This window comes from Bos javanicus, chromosome 8 (assembly GCF_032452875.1).
Source record: "Bos javanicus breed banteng chromosome 8, ARS-OSU_banteng_1.0, whole genome shotgun sequence".
Lineage (NCBI taxonomy): Eukaryota > Metazoa > Chordata > Mammalia > Artiodactyla > Bovidae > Bos > Bos javanicus.
The window spans coordinates 90,963,085-90,978,638 of record NC_083875.1 but is presented as its reverse complement, the minus strand read 5'-3'; the positions used below and the strand labels follow the sequence as shown (position 1 = coordinate 90,978,638).

Sequence of the window (15,554 nt, the reverse complement as noted above, 5' to 3'; positions counted from 1 at the left end):
TAAGAAACACCTCTGGTCTGAAGAAGATGCAAGAGTTGGCCACCATCACATGTCATTCAAAAAATATTCACTGAGTAGCTACTGGGAGAGGCCGTATGCTAGGCACTGGGGAGACAATGGTTAGCAAAACAGAGTCCCTAACCTAACAGTTCGAATAGCCTAGTAATATCAATATTGTCAATATCAACATCCATTGCTATTTATTAAATACAGGTTGCATAACACGCATTGTGATAAGTATTTTGCATATATTAACAACACTAGGAAATAAGTACCATTATCATTTTTTTTAAGTGGAGGATAATTACTTTACAATATTGTGTTGGCCTCTGCCATACATCAACATGAATCAGCCACAGGTATACGTATGTCCCCTGCTTCCTGAACCCCTCTACCCCTCCACCCCTCCTCCCATCTCCCTTTCCAGCGCACCCGTCTAGGTTGTCACAGAGCACTGGGTTGTGCTCCCCATGTCACCCAGCAAATTTCCACTTGCTATCTGTTTTACATATGGTAATATATGCGTTACCATGCTGCTCTCTCAATTCATCCTGTCCTCACCTCCCCCACTGTGTCCACAGGCCTGTTCTCTATGTCCGCATCTCCACTGCCCTGCAAATAGGTTCATGAGGCTTAGACATCAACCTCTCCTTCCCTCCCTTTTAGGTATCTTAAAAGACACCCCACGCTCAGAGGTCAACATGATCTGAACTTCTATTGCAGTATGTATGTCACTATGAGACAAGCGTAAGGAATCCACTGTATGATTTTATTTTGTTCTCCCTTGCATGGCTGTATTTTTTTTTTTTTTTAATGTACAAGCAAAGGGGTAGGGTGGGGGGTGAGGCTGGTGTTAGCTTCTTCAAAGACAAGGAAACCATTCAATTAGAAGGAAGCTGAAAGCTTAACAAAGAACTCTTAATAACCATTAAAACAATTTACAGTGTTTTGTTTTATTTTTTTAAGTAGGAGGAGAATGGGAGGGAGCAGGGTTGGGGAGAAGTCAGGGGAATGGAGTTAAAGAAACAGAGAAACCAGAAGACTTGATTTCACAAGCTTTCTTGTACTTCTTGAGAGAAAGATTCACTAGTCAAACTGCAGGGGGCAGGAGTGAGAAGAATAAGACCAATCACCCTGTGTTTGCAAACACTGCCTTGACAACTAGACCAACCAGAGGTGGAAGACAAGTTCCCAGAAGCAGCAGCAAGAAGTGTTATCAGATACAGACAAGGAATAGCAAAAGCACTAAGGCCATGAGGGTGAGTATCAGGAAATTCGAGATCTAGTTTTGTCTCAGCTCTATTTACACAACCCCTCTGGAATCACAGAGTTGAAGATTCACACCCTTTCTGTCTCCATCCCTCACATTACACCTGATTCTAATCCCCATCCCTTTATTTTGAGAAATACATTAAAACCTTTATTTGAAACTTGACCATAAAGTTTAAGAACATTCTCAGTTCTTAACACACTCACTCTGTGACAGACTGCCTAAAAATCAAAATAATGTTGGTCTATGGTATAGTTCTATATTAAAAAATACACAGCATAATATTAAAAAGGTTAAGCCTATCTCAAAACCCTAATAAACACCTGGTTTTTTTTTTTTTTTTTTTTTGCATATTACTTGCCAGCTTTTTCCAAATGATGCTGCTAATGTATTTTTTTTTTTAACTCAACTGCAAATAAATACTACCTTTTAGTGATATTTTTAGTCCACATTTCATTGCCTGCTACAGAGCAGTGACCAAAGACGGAAAAAAGGTCTGACCTCTGATCTGGAGGTACTCTGACTTACCTACAAGAAGCCTTCTGAGTAGAATAAATGAATTCACATTTTCCATGGATGCAGTAACCATTGAGGTTTTCAGGGCAAGGCATGTGGTTTCCAATATAAACATCTTCCCTTTGATCACTAGCATCTTAAAAGAACATAAACCAGGTCAATAAATAATGAAAAGCAAATTGAAAAACATGGACTTTTCAAAGGTTCTAGGACAACAAATAAATTCGCCCCTTGCTGGGTAATTTGGGAAGGAAATTTATCAGATAGGAAGCTGGACAAGAACCAAGGTCTCATTATGCCACAAACACAGCAGGTAGACTGTTTAGATTCAAAGCATTTAAAAATATTTGCAGGATGTGACCACTGTGAGCGACTGCTATTTAAAAACAATCAGAAAAAATAAAAACACTCAACATCTTTGCTATAAAAATAAACATTACTTCCAGAAGAAATCTCACCTCTGTGACAGAGAGATGGGGTATGTAGCAGTGGCTTTTGGGGAATTGACTTACTCTAGCCATTCACCTTGAGGCTATGAAATTGAGGCGAAAGGACACTGGTAAGGCAGAGAACAAGTATGAGATTCTGAAAGTTTAGGGTGAAAGGTTTACTTTGGAATGAAAACTATCAAGCATATTGATTTTTTCCCAAGTGAAAATAGTTTTCTGTTCTTTTTAAATTGTTTTTCTTAGTATATGTTTCTGTAAAAAAAAAAAAAAATTCAAATGATACCGAGAACAAATAAAAAACAAATTTAAAACCACCCCAAATCTCTCTATCCAAAGAGAACCATTGTAAACATATTAATGAATATGCGTTTGGACTTAGGTATACTGACTTGAACTGAATTGGGTTGAACTGACGAAAACAGAAGGGTGGTAAGTAATTCCACTACCAAAAATGGGAAGGGTCAGGAAGCAAAGATAGAAAAGGGCAGGAAAGAAGAAGGCATGGGGATCCAGTCTTCAAAATCAACGATATTGTTTCATTAATTCATTCTCTATTCCCATGTCTCTTTTCCCCGTATACTTGTTGTTTAGTCGCTAAGTCATGTTAGACTCTTTGTGGCCCCATGAACTGCAGCATGTCAGGCTTCCCTGTCCTTCATCATCTCCATATACTTACATATGCATACTTATCTACATATTCACACAACCTAGAATCAATTTTTTTTTTACTTTTTTTCTGGCATTTACCTAATATATTAGTCCTCAGCTCTATGAACCCAGAGTTCCCCAATGTTTACAGGTCTGTCCATGTGTAGGAAAAACTCCCAAGCCTCCCGCCATTTTATAAAATTCCAGCTTACAGATTCTGTGTATTATTCTGTGAATTACAGATTCTTACTAATAATAATCTCACAATAATAATCTCATGTGACCTTGAGCATACCACCCTCTCGAAGCCTGAGATCTCACAACTGTATTATGTGAGATAATTAATGCATGTACAGGCCACTAAACCCACCAGCTCTCTATGTAACACATCATGCACCAGCCAAGACTTATCTCCCCCAAATACACACAAAGTGTTAATATAATCTGAAGAATTATTAATAGAAACAAATTAAGAAGGAATGAAATAAGAGACTATGTGTATATATAGATATCAAAAAGCAAGGAAGAACTGGGAATAGGTGTACCAAGTGTGAAAAAACTGAGAACTGAAAATGCAGGTTTTTCTGGAGATCAAACTTTACATATGAAAGGAGAATTTTTTTGACTATTAATCTTAATGATTATTAAGTTCAAAGATAAGACTTAACAAGACCAAATTCATGCCATTTTACCTCAAATTTTATGTATTTACCTTGTGCAAATTTATGCATAGAAAAGAGAATTAAACTAAGGGGAAATCCAACACAGAAGATCTCAATTTTAAGGGTATCTCTGCTATTTTGTGTAACCTTAATCAAATAATTTCTTCTAAGAGAGCTGAATGAGATCAGAAAAGTCTATCAGTAGTATAATACAGTGGACTTCCCTGGTGGTCCAGTGTTAAGAATCCGCTTGCCAATGCATGTGTTCAATCCCTGGTCCAGGAATATTCCACGTGCTGTGGGGCAACTGACCCACGTACCACAACTCTGACGCCTGCGCACCCTAGAGCCAGTGCTCCAAAACAAGAGAAGCCACTGCAGTGAGAAGCCAGCCCACCATAACTAGAGAAAGCCCATGAGGAGCAATGAAAACCAGCGTAGCCAAAAATAGATGGATAAAATAAATTTTTAAAATAAACCAAATAAAATGTTGATAATTAAAAAAGATGTATAAGACATATACATAATCTTTTATTTTCTAGTAACAAAATTTTTTTCTATTTTTAAAAAGAAAAATTTTATTTTTTATTTTATTTCATATTTTTTAAAAGTAGACAAGATAATTTTAATCATATATTTTATTTAACCTAATATATCAAATAAATAGCATTTCAACATATATTCAGATAAATTATGATAGTTTATATTCCTTTTTCTTAAATAGGTCTACAAAATCTGGGGAGCACTTCACACTTACAGGACACCTCAATTCCAATTGGTCACATTCCAAATACTCAACAGTCACATGTGGCTAGTAGCCACGAGGGTAGACAGCACAGAACAGGTGGCTTACTCATTTATCATTTATTCATCACCCTCCATATGCCAGGGACTCTGCTAGGTGCTGGGATAAAAAAAGCAGTTAAGATGTATCCTGTCCTCAAAGGGCTTACAGGGGCTCTTCCAGTTCCTAAACCATAATTACGTGTGGTGACAAAGAAATCAAGCCTTCCTCTGGGCTGCTACAATCCTGAGCACCCACTTCTGTGCTACAATACTCAAAACACTGTCATAATTATTTAGGTATTTAAATTGGTCTCTACCATGAGACCATGAACTCCCTGAGGATATAGATGCCTGTATTATCCATTTCTGTATAACTCCTGACACTTAGACCATAGTAATGTTCTTGCTATGGTTTCAAACCAAGAGTAGTATTCGACCTTTGCAATCAAGCCATGAAGTGACTTGAGGAATGCAACTGTCTCCCACAGTGCTTATCATCCTGCAACTTCTCAAAACATGATATTTTCAGGCTGTGATATACCATGAAGTATATAATAATGGGACTATAGAGACTGAGGTTAAGTACCAGCCTATAGAAATAAAGTTGCATAAAGTATATAACAAACAGACCACACTGGTCCCCAAAAGCTGTGGTAATGTACTAACCTACCATAAGAAAGTCCTAAAAACAGCAAAATAATGCAGAGCTGAAAGTGATCAGAGAATTCAGATGCATGATAGCAGTAAGAAAATTAAGAATGGGTTATGAGAAATGAATAAAGAGTACACCAATAGCATTCACTGAATGATTAATGAAAGAATGTGGTATCAAGCTCTAGACAAAGCAAAGCCATATAAAAGTGGACAAAACTAATACAATTATGTAAAGTTTAAAAATAAAATAAAATTTAAAAAAAAAGTGGACATATCTATTAAGACTTTGAAATCTCTGTCACAGAGTCCAAATTCAGCATTCTGCTCAATGCCAACACTATTCATTCCATTACACTTACATACTATTTCTGTGCACATTCATATGTTCAGCTAAGCTACAGAGGGGTTAAGGGAAAAATGGTCACAGTCCCTGCCCTCAAGAAGTTTATCATCAACATACACACACAAAGAGCTGAACAACACAAGAGAAGAGGTCCCACACGATAGCATACAATAAAACACCAAAAGAAGGCTTTATAATACTAAGTGCTATGAAAGTTCACGTTCGAAGGAGAACTTCATTTTAGGCAGAATAACCCAGGGAAGGACTCATAGAGAAGGTAACACTCAAGTTAGGTCTCAAAGCATAGACAGATTCAGATAGTTGAATGATGGAAACCAAAAAACAGGTATAAGGTACCTGTTCTCACTCTCAAGAACGAGAGGTAAGTGGACCTAGCAAGAACTATACATTCAGACTGTGCAAGGGTTTAAGTCAAAGTTGGAAAAATAAGCTGAAGTCAGAGCATGGAAAAATTTAAACCTCAGATGAGAAACGTTTTCTTAATCATATGGACAAGAAGGACCCAGTTGGAGGGCAACACAAGCGAAGCCATATTTTACATAAGAAGTTAACTGAGAGTGGTTACCTAGGGCTAGAGTTGATGGTTAGGGGAGAATGAAGAGTGTGACACGGGTGTGAGGTTTATTTTGAGGGTGATGAAAATGATCTAAGATTAGATTATGATACTAGTACATGTAATGCTAGTACAATCCTGTAAATATACTAAAAGAAAAAAAAAACCCAGTGAATTACACTATTTAAACAGGTGAACTTAATGGTATGTAAACTGTATCTCAAAAAGCTGTTAAAATTAATTGGAAGACAAAAGAAAGACAGGATGACCAATTAAGAGGTTACTACACAATCCAAACTCTGGCACTGAAAAGTTCGAGCTCAGCAGTAGGAACAGATAATAGAAACATAGAAGAAAAATAGTGTCAAGATGCTTTGGAAAGTAAATGAAACCAGAAACTCAGATGTGTAAGGGTCTTTGGAGGTCATTTGATCTAATGAAGGAATTTCTTTAGTTATAACCCCATGATCCTGTTTCTACTTAAACATGTTCAGAGATAAGGAACTCATAATATCGGTTCAGTCCAGTTCAGTCACTCAGTCATGTCCCACTCTTTGCGACCCCATGGACTGCAGCATGGCAGGCCTCCCTGTCCATCACCAACTCTCAGAGTTTGCTCAAACTCATGTCCACTGAGTTGGTGACGCCATCCAACCATCTCATCTTCTGTCATCCCGTTCTCCTCCTGCCTTCAATCTTGCCCAGGGTCTTTTCATGAGTCTGTTCTTCACATCAGGTGGCCAAAGTATTGGAGCTTCAGCATCAGTTCTTCCAATGAATATTCAGGACTGATTTCATTTAGGGTGGACCTGTTGGATCTCCTTGCTGTCCAAGGGACTCTCAAGAGTCTTCTCCAACACCACAGTTCAAAAGCAATCCTTTTGAAACACAGTTCAATCCTTCAGCGCTCAGCTTTCGTTATAGTCCAACTCTCACATCCATACATGACTACTAGAAAAATCATAGCCTTGACTAGACGGACCTTTGTTGGCAAAGTAATGTCTCTGCTTTTTAATATGCTGTCTAGGTTGGTCATAACTTTCCTTCCAAGGAGCAAGCATCTTTTAACTTCATGGCTGCAATCACCATCTGCAGTGATTTTGGAGCCTAGAAAAATAGTCTCACACTGTTTCCACTGTTTCCCCATCTATGTGCCATGAAGTGATGGGACCAGATGCCATGATCTTCGTTTTCTGAATGTTGAGTTTTAAGCCAACTTTTTCACTCTTCTTTTTCACTTTCATCAAGAGGCTCTTTAGTTCCTCTTCACTTTCTGCCATAAGGGTGGTGTCATCTGCATATCTGAGGTTACTGATATTTCTCCTGGCAATCTTGATTACAGCTTGTGCTTCTTCCAGCCCAGCGTTTCTCATGATGTACTCTGCATAGAAGTTAAAGAAGCAGAGTGACAATATACAGCTTTGAAGTACTCCTTTCCCTATTTGGAACCAGTCTGTTTTTCCATGTCCAGTTCTAACTGTTGCTTCCTGACCTGCATATAGGTTTCTCAGGAGGCAGGTCAGGTGGTCGGGTATTCTCATCTCTTTCAGAATTTTCCACAGTTTATTGTGATCCACACAGTCAAAGGCTTTCTTTGGCACAGTCAATAGAGCAGCAGCAGATGTTTTTCTGGAACTCTCTTGCTTTTTCGATGATCCAGCGGATGTTGGCAATTTGATCTCTGGTTCCTCTGTCTTTTCTAAACCCACCTTGAACATCTGGAAGTTCACAGTTCACATACTGTTGAAGCCTGGCTTGGAAAATTTTGAGCATTACTTTACTAGCGTGTGAGATGAGTGCAACTGTACGGTAGTTTAAGCACTCTTTGTGACTTCCCTGGTGGCTCAGACAGTAAAGTGTCTGTCTACAATGAGGGAGACCTGGGTTCAATCCCTAGGTTGGGAAGATCCCCTGGAGAAGAAAATGGCAATCCACTCTAATACTATCGCCTGGAAAATCCCATGGACAGAGGAGCCTGGTAGGCTACAGTCCATGGGGTCGCAAAGAGTCAGACACGACTTGGCATTGCCTTTCTTTGGGACTGGAATGAAAACTGACCTTTTCCAGTCCTGTGGGCACTGCTGAGTTTTTCAAATTTGCTGGCATACTGAGTGCAGCACTTTCACAGCATCATCTTTTAGGACTGAAATAGCTCAACTGGAATTCCATCACTTCCACTAGCTTCGTTTGTAGTGATGCTTCCTAAGGCCCACTTGACTTCACATTCCAGGATGTCTGGTTCTAGGTTGGTGATCACACCATCATGATTATCTGGGTCATGAAGATCTTTTTTGTATAGTTCTTCTGTGTATTCTTGCCATCTCTTCTTGATATCTTCTGCTTTTATTAGGTCCATATCATTTCTGTCCTTTATTGTGCCCATCTTTGCAAGAAATGTTCCCTTGGCACCTCTAATTTTCTTGAAGAGATCTCTAGACTTTCCCATTCTATTGTTTTCCTCTATTTCTTTGCATTGATCACTGAGGACGGCTTTCTTGTCTCTCCTTGATATTCTTTATATTCTTCAATATAATACAGTTAATTCCAATATTATCAAGTTTTCCTTATATTGAATGAAATCTCTCTTTCATTATCTTTGAGTGGATTTCCCCATGTCTATTCACCACCTACCTCACTGCCCACCAATTTTTTTCTTAATGTCAAACTTCCCTAGTTTTACCCTTTATATAGTTTGCAACAACCAACCCACTAACATTTAAGTGTTTAATACAACAGAATTGTCCCCTTTGCTAAAGATGGCTCAATACAGAATTGTGTAAAACAATTTTACTTCAAAAAGAATCAACAAAACATCAATAAACACATCAAAATATGTTCAACATCATTAATCACTGCATCATGCATCCGTACTCAGTCGTGTTGGACTCTTTGCAACCCCAGGACTGTAGCCTGCCAGGACCCTCTATCTATGGGATTTTGCAGGCAAGAATACTGGAGTGGGTTGCCATTTCCTTCTCCAGGGGATCTTCCCAACCCAGGGATCGAACCCACATCTCTTGTGTCTCCTGCATTCATAGGTGGATTCTTTACCACTGCGCCACCTGGGAAGCCATTAATCACTAGGGAAATACGAATGAAAACAAGATAGCACCTTATACCCAAAAGGATGACTACTATCCCCAAACCAGAAAATAACAAGTATTGGCAACGGTAATCCTTGGGCATGGCTGGTGAGAATATGTAACAGTACAGCCACTAGGGAAAACTGTAGGGTGCTTCCTCAAAAAATTAAAAGTAGATATACCATATGATCCATCTGGATATATACTCTCCCCCAAAAAAATGGAAAGCAAGGTCTCCAAGAGACAGCTATATACCTATATTCATGGTAGCATTACTTAAAATAGCTAAAACATGGAAGCAACCCAAGTGTCCATTAATGGATAAACAAGATAGCTGAGTTGTAGAGATATTCTACACACCCTAGGAAATATTCAGCCTTAAAAAGGAAATTAATTCCGACATATGCTATGTCACAAACAAACCTTGAGGACATTATGTTAACTGAAAGTGAAAGTGAAGTTGCTCAGTCGTGCCCGACTCTTAGTGACCCCATAGACTGCAGCCCACCAGGCTCCCCCGTCCCTGGGATTCTCCAGGCAAGAGTACTGGAGTGGGTTGCCATTTCCTTCTCCAATGCATGAAAGTGAAAAGTGAAAGTGAAGTTGCTCGGTCATGTCCGACTCTTAGCGACCCCATGGACTGCATGCAGCCTACCAGGCTCCTCTGCTCAGGGGATTTTCTAGCCAGTGACAAAAAGACAAATACTGCATAATTTCCACTTATATGAGTTATGTAGAATAGTCAAAATTATAGCAACTATCAGCAGAATGGTGGTTTTAAGGGCAGAGGGGAGGGGGAAATGAGTTATTGCTTAATGGCTATAGTTTCAGTTTCACAGGATGAAATCATTTCGAGAGATGGATGCTGTGATGGTGGCATAACATCATGAATTTATTGAATACCACCAGCCCCATACACTTAAAAAATGGTTAAGACAGCACATGGTATAGTTACATATATTTCACAACTTTACAAACTAAAAGAAAAACTCTGTATGAGCCTAATGACAGGAGGCTCAGTACAAAGAATGTAGTAAACTGAGTTCAAATTGAGATCTCCAGTCCTCCAAAAGGTATTTATTAAGCACCTATCATGTCCCAGGCAAGACAGTAGTTCCTGGAAGTTCAGGCAAAGCAGTACAAGCTAAATGTAGGTGTAAAGACCCACAGGTAGCTGAATATATGAAACTAGTTCTTAGAGAAAGAGTAAAGCTAGAGTATAAGTGTTCACCAAGGTGGTAGCTGAGAGTAGATTAACTATTCTGAAGAAAATTGAAGAGAGCATGCATGAGAACAGAATTCTGGAATAGTTGTCATGAAAAAGAAAGAGCACCAGGGCTTAGTGTCAGAAAGGCTGAATTCTGGTCGCTGCTCTGCCATTCTACATGAGCCACAGTTTCAGCTTCTTCATCTGCAAAATGGTGGTAACATGACTGTGATAAGGATTAAATACGTGCAAGCAACTGGCACACAGTAGCGTACTTGATTAAAAACTGTTGGAAGGATGACCAGCCTACTGTCACTCATGAGCCACATTAAACACAGTGGACAGGCAGACTTACCAATGGTAAGAACCTTTAGCACAGCCAGGCTACTAACGATGAAATTAGGAAAAAACACCATAATAACATCGATAAGGAATTCAGTGACAGCATTTAATGCTCAAAGTAATCCTAGGCAGTAGGTATTACTGCCCCTGCTTCACCGATGTGATCACTGAGGCTCAGAAGAATCAGGCCACACTGCCTGATTTGATCCACAGCATGGACCAAGTCTGACTTCAGAGCACAAGCTCTTAACCACCTCAAGACTTCACCAAGCTACCCTGGGAGGTAGGTGGGGAACAGACAAAAGCGTAATGTTCAAGCACTTGCTCTCCAGGCCACGTAAATTAGGTAACTTCAAAATGGAAAGATTAAAAGGCTTTACAGACGTAATGAAGCACAGTCTCAGAAACCACGGCAGAGATGTAGCCTTGCACAGCAAGAACTGGGCATGGCCCCGTACAAACAATGCCTTCAGGCAAGTGGTGACGGGCTCCATGAATAACAGCTGCAACTGCGAGTCTCTGAACAATGTGTGCGTATGTGTGCACGAGCACACACACAATATAAAAAGCTCAGACACCCAGCAGTGCCTTCCACCCTACAGAGGCATTCAGAAACCAATTTGCCACCAGTGGCATTGTTTTCAAATACAAAGGAGAGTATGGTTCTAAGTGACGATGTGGTAAGACTCCAGATGGCTTATCTGCAAAGCCAAGTCTCACTGACTCTGTCTTGGTCCATCCATGTTCCACCCAAATAAAGCACCAGGAATTGCTGTTAACAACCAGGACATGCACCTAGAAGAGGCTACTGAAGCCACAACATCAATACTGCATTAGTAACTCGAGGGCTCTTTATTTTCACAGAGCCAATATACTGAATTCAAAAATTCAATATACTTTCCTGCTTCCCCTATACCAACCTTCACTCCAAGCTTCATCACTAACACATCCTTCTTTAACCCAAGTCTCCTCAGACCCCAACAGAGAACCATTTACCTAGGCAGAAACTCTCGTCTACTCCCCAACACCCCCACCCTCTCATGTCTAGGGAGTAGATATGACCAACCTTAACCCTGCTTCTTTCTCTCCTAGTCTTTCCACTCTGCCCAGTGAATCACCTTTTCTAATGCACGTAAACTCATCCACCTCCTCCGTGGTTCCCTTAGGAAGCACTCCTTTCATCTCCCTGATGGAACAAAATCACATTACTCCTACACCCCTTCCCCCGTCCCTTCCCCTGCTGTGCTCACCACCTGTCACCTCTAGATCAGCATCCCACTCTCATCTCTCAACGACCTTCCTCCCCGTAGGGTTCTGTGCCACCCACCTACACAGCCTTCTCACCATCTTCACTGTGATTCTCCTCCACACTTCACAACATAGGCTCTCCCCCTCCTTCAGTGACTGCAGCAACTGGCTCAGGCTTACCTTTTGATAAGGCAAATTTGTCAAGACCATTTTTAAAAGGGCATATCAAATGAGCTGTATTAAAATACATAAACATTAATCACCAAATAATGGAACCAACAATATTGATATCTTGGTGTGTCTGGTATCCTTGATCAGCAGGAGGAGAGGCTGAGAGGATGAACTCGAAGGTGGGGTAAGGATTGGGGTGAGGTGATGCTCAGGAATGGAGTGAGAATGTGCTGGCAATTAAAAGGTGTTACAGTGGATTTCAGGCTATATGAAAATATCCTTGGATAAAAATGGCCACATTAAAATGTCATTTGCCACAACGAAACTTTCTGGGTAGATGGAAATGTTACAAAGTCTGTGATAAGGTCTAGTACAGATGGGGTCTATCCATTTGTCAAAACTGACAGCTAACATTTGTGCATTTCCATGTATGTAAATTACAGTTCAAAAAAATCTGTAAAATAAGAATAATGATAACCCACCAGGTAAAGGTATACAGACAAAACAAGGATGACAGAATGCTGTTCACTGTTGACAGTGGTTGAGTATATAAGGGTTCATTATACTATCCTGTTCGTTTGTGTTTAAAATTTTCTGCAACCACGTTTTTAAAATGTCACATACCCAGCTCCCACACACCTTGTGTGCGTGTGTGTGTGTGTGCGCGCATGTGAGCACACACACGCACACTTAGTCACTCAGTCATGTCTGACTCTTTGCTACCCCATGGACTGCAGCCCGCCAGGCTCCCCTGTCCATGGGGATTCTCCAGACAAGAATACTGCAGTGGGTTGCCATGCCCTCCTCCAGGGGATCTTGCTAACCCAGGAATCAAACCCAGGTCTCCCACATTGCAGGTGGACTCTATACCACCAGGGAAGCTGAAGACTGGAGTAGGTAGCCTATCCCTTCTCCAGGGGATCTTCCCGATCCAGGAATAGAACTTGGATCAATGCATTGCAGGTGGACGCTTTACCAGCTAAGCTACTAGGGAAGCCCATACACCTCATGCTCAGCCACTATATCCTTTATGACTTACATCTACAACAAAGCTTCCTACACTGCAATTTCAACATTTACCACAGGTTTTCCAATAGCCTGAGAAAAGCACTAACTCACCACCATGCTGGACATTCAAATGCTCCATCTTGAAAGCACACTTTTCCAAGAGTTCAACTTTACATTTCTGACATCTTCAAACTTGAGGCTTGTCCTCTAATTCTTTCATGCAGCATTTTAAACTAACAGTCAGTCTTTCTATTTCAACTTCTGTGCCACTGTACTCTTCATGATGTTTTTCCTCTGGATCTTCTTTCTGCTTCATCCTAGCCTCCTCTCCTTTAAAAATAAGAGTGCTGTCCAACAGAACTTTCTGCAGCTCTTGATATGTTCTATATCTGTGCTGTCCAATATGGTAACCATGGGTCACATGGGACTACCGAGGATTTAAAATACGGCTAGTATAACTGAGAAACAAAAAACTTTATTTCATTTTATCCAATTTAAATTTAAATAGCCACATGTAGCCAGTGGCTACTCTACTAGACAATGCAGCTCTATAATCTCTCTCACTCATTCTCATCACTTCAGTTACCACCTAGATATCCAAGGACTAACTCGTAAATTTATGCTAAAAAACAAAGTCATCCAGGTGAGTTCCACAAGCAACTCAAACCCCAAAGTAAAATTAATCATCTCCACCATCAACTCCTTTCTTACTTGCCCCAAACACCTTTCCCTTCCCAATATTCTTAGTTCAATAAACAGAATCCATCATCTAAGTCATCCTAGTTTTAACTCTTTTATTCTCCATATCTTAAGTAGGAATCTATTCCTTTTGAGCCTAATTAACTGATCTCTCTGTCTCTAGCCCAAAGTATATAATAAGCAGAAGTCCTGCCTAGTATAATGCATTCAGCTGGTTAATACTGTAGCCTTTCCTTTTCAAATATATTATGATTTCCCCACTGCCTACAAATGAAGTTTAAATGCCCTAGGATAACAGAGCATTCAAGATTGTACACATGGGAATTCTCTGGCAGTCCAGTGGTAAAGACTCAGACAAAAAAAAAAAAAAGGACTGTATACAATCTGGCCCCAAGCTACCTTTCCATACTTGCCTTCCATTTCTGCCTTTTAAACCCCTTCTCTCCAGCCAAAAAGGATTCCTCATCGTTCTCCAATACATTCTTTTTTTTTTTTTTTTTTGCATTTATACTTCTGCTGATGCTCTTCTATCCTCCTTAAATATCCTTTGACCTCTTCAAATCCTAACCACCCTTCAAGGTTCAGCTCAAATAAGATCTCTTGTTTCTTAGATCTTCACCATTCTCCCCACTCTCCTACATGCATGCTCAGTCATGTCCAACTCTTTCCAACTCCATGGACTATAGCCTGTCAGGCTCCTCTGTCCATGGAATTTTCCAGGCAAGAATACTGGAATGGGTTGCTATTTCCTATTCAAGGGGATCTTCTTGACCCAGGGATCAAACCTGCACCTCCACCTGCATCACCAGTCCCCACCATACAGTAATTTCTTTTTTTCTGAGTTCTCATCCTAACTTTTTCAAAGCACTACATTTATGACAATAACCAACTTTCCCTTTGTTAGAAGTAGGTTATGTTCATTTCTTATTGTGTCACAAGTTCTTTAAAGATGAATGTCATGTATTACATATCTTTCTATCCACCAACAGTTTCTAGTAAAACAACCAGTATAAAATTGACACTTAATAAATTACATCTACTGATTATGATAATTTCATTTGCATTATAGATAAATTCTTATGTGGAAAGAATGTTCAGTATCTCAAAAATGGCTTAGGCACTAAATTATCCCTGTAAAATTATCGAAGACAGACAAGTACTTTGGGTATATACAATTCCCCAAATTGCCTTAAGCAGGAGCTTCTACCTACTAAAAAAGAACTTTCCTATTCTGGTCATGTACTATCAGTATAAAGAATAAAACTAGCATTGATCTATTATATCTCCTATGGGAATACAAAGATTTCCTATTTTAAACACAGCACTTTGTATCAACAGAGGAAACTGATATTTCAGGGGCTCATGGGATATAACTGATTCAGGTTTAATATGATTCAAGTGACAGAAATACAAATTATTCAATGATAATAACAGCTACCACTTCTTACACACTTACGAGTATGTCAGATACTATTCAAAGCACTTGACATGCATTATCTCATTTAACCTTTATGACACTCTAAGGGATATGGCCTGTTATTTTCATTTTATGTATTTTTTAGAAATTAGGCCTAAAAGGTAGATCACACATCTTTTTAAAAAACTGCCCATTAGTATAATCAAAATAAATAGCATAGAAGATACATGTAAAAGCAAATATACAGAAACCCTGGTCTAGGATCCTAAGATTGGGACCTGCTTTGGTTCACTAACCATAACCTCAATGAGCCTCAATATTTTCACTGGTCCTCATCCCTCAGAGTAGTTGCAAAAACCAAATGAAATAATAAATATGAAAATGAGAAATGAAAGCACACTGGACTTGCAGTCAAGGGAACTAGAATCCAATCTCTGATCTGACCTTAAAATAAAAGTCTTTGTACAAATAAATCCT

The 15,554-nt window shown here is 39.5% G+C and overlaps 1 protein-coding gene across 3 annotated transcripts in view; it reads right to left on the bottom strand.

Annotated features, from left to right (window-relative positions):
- Positions 1-15,554, bottom strand: part of TMEFF1 (transmembrane protein with EGF like and two follistatin like domains 1) — a 96,934-nt gene that overhangs the window by 13,336 nt on the left and 68,044 nt on the right. For all 3 annotated transcript variants that reach the window (XM_061426338.1, XM_061426340.1, XM_061426339.1), the window contains exon 8: positions 1,799-1,922. In XM_061426338.1, coding sequence (XP_061282322.1) covers positions 1,799-1,922 — 124 coding nt within the window. The remainder of the gene's footprint in view (positions 1-1,798; positions 1,923-15,554) is intronic.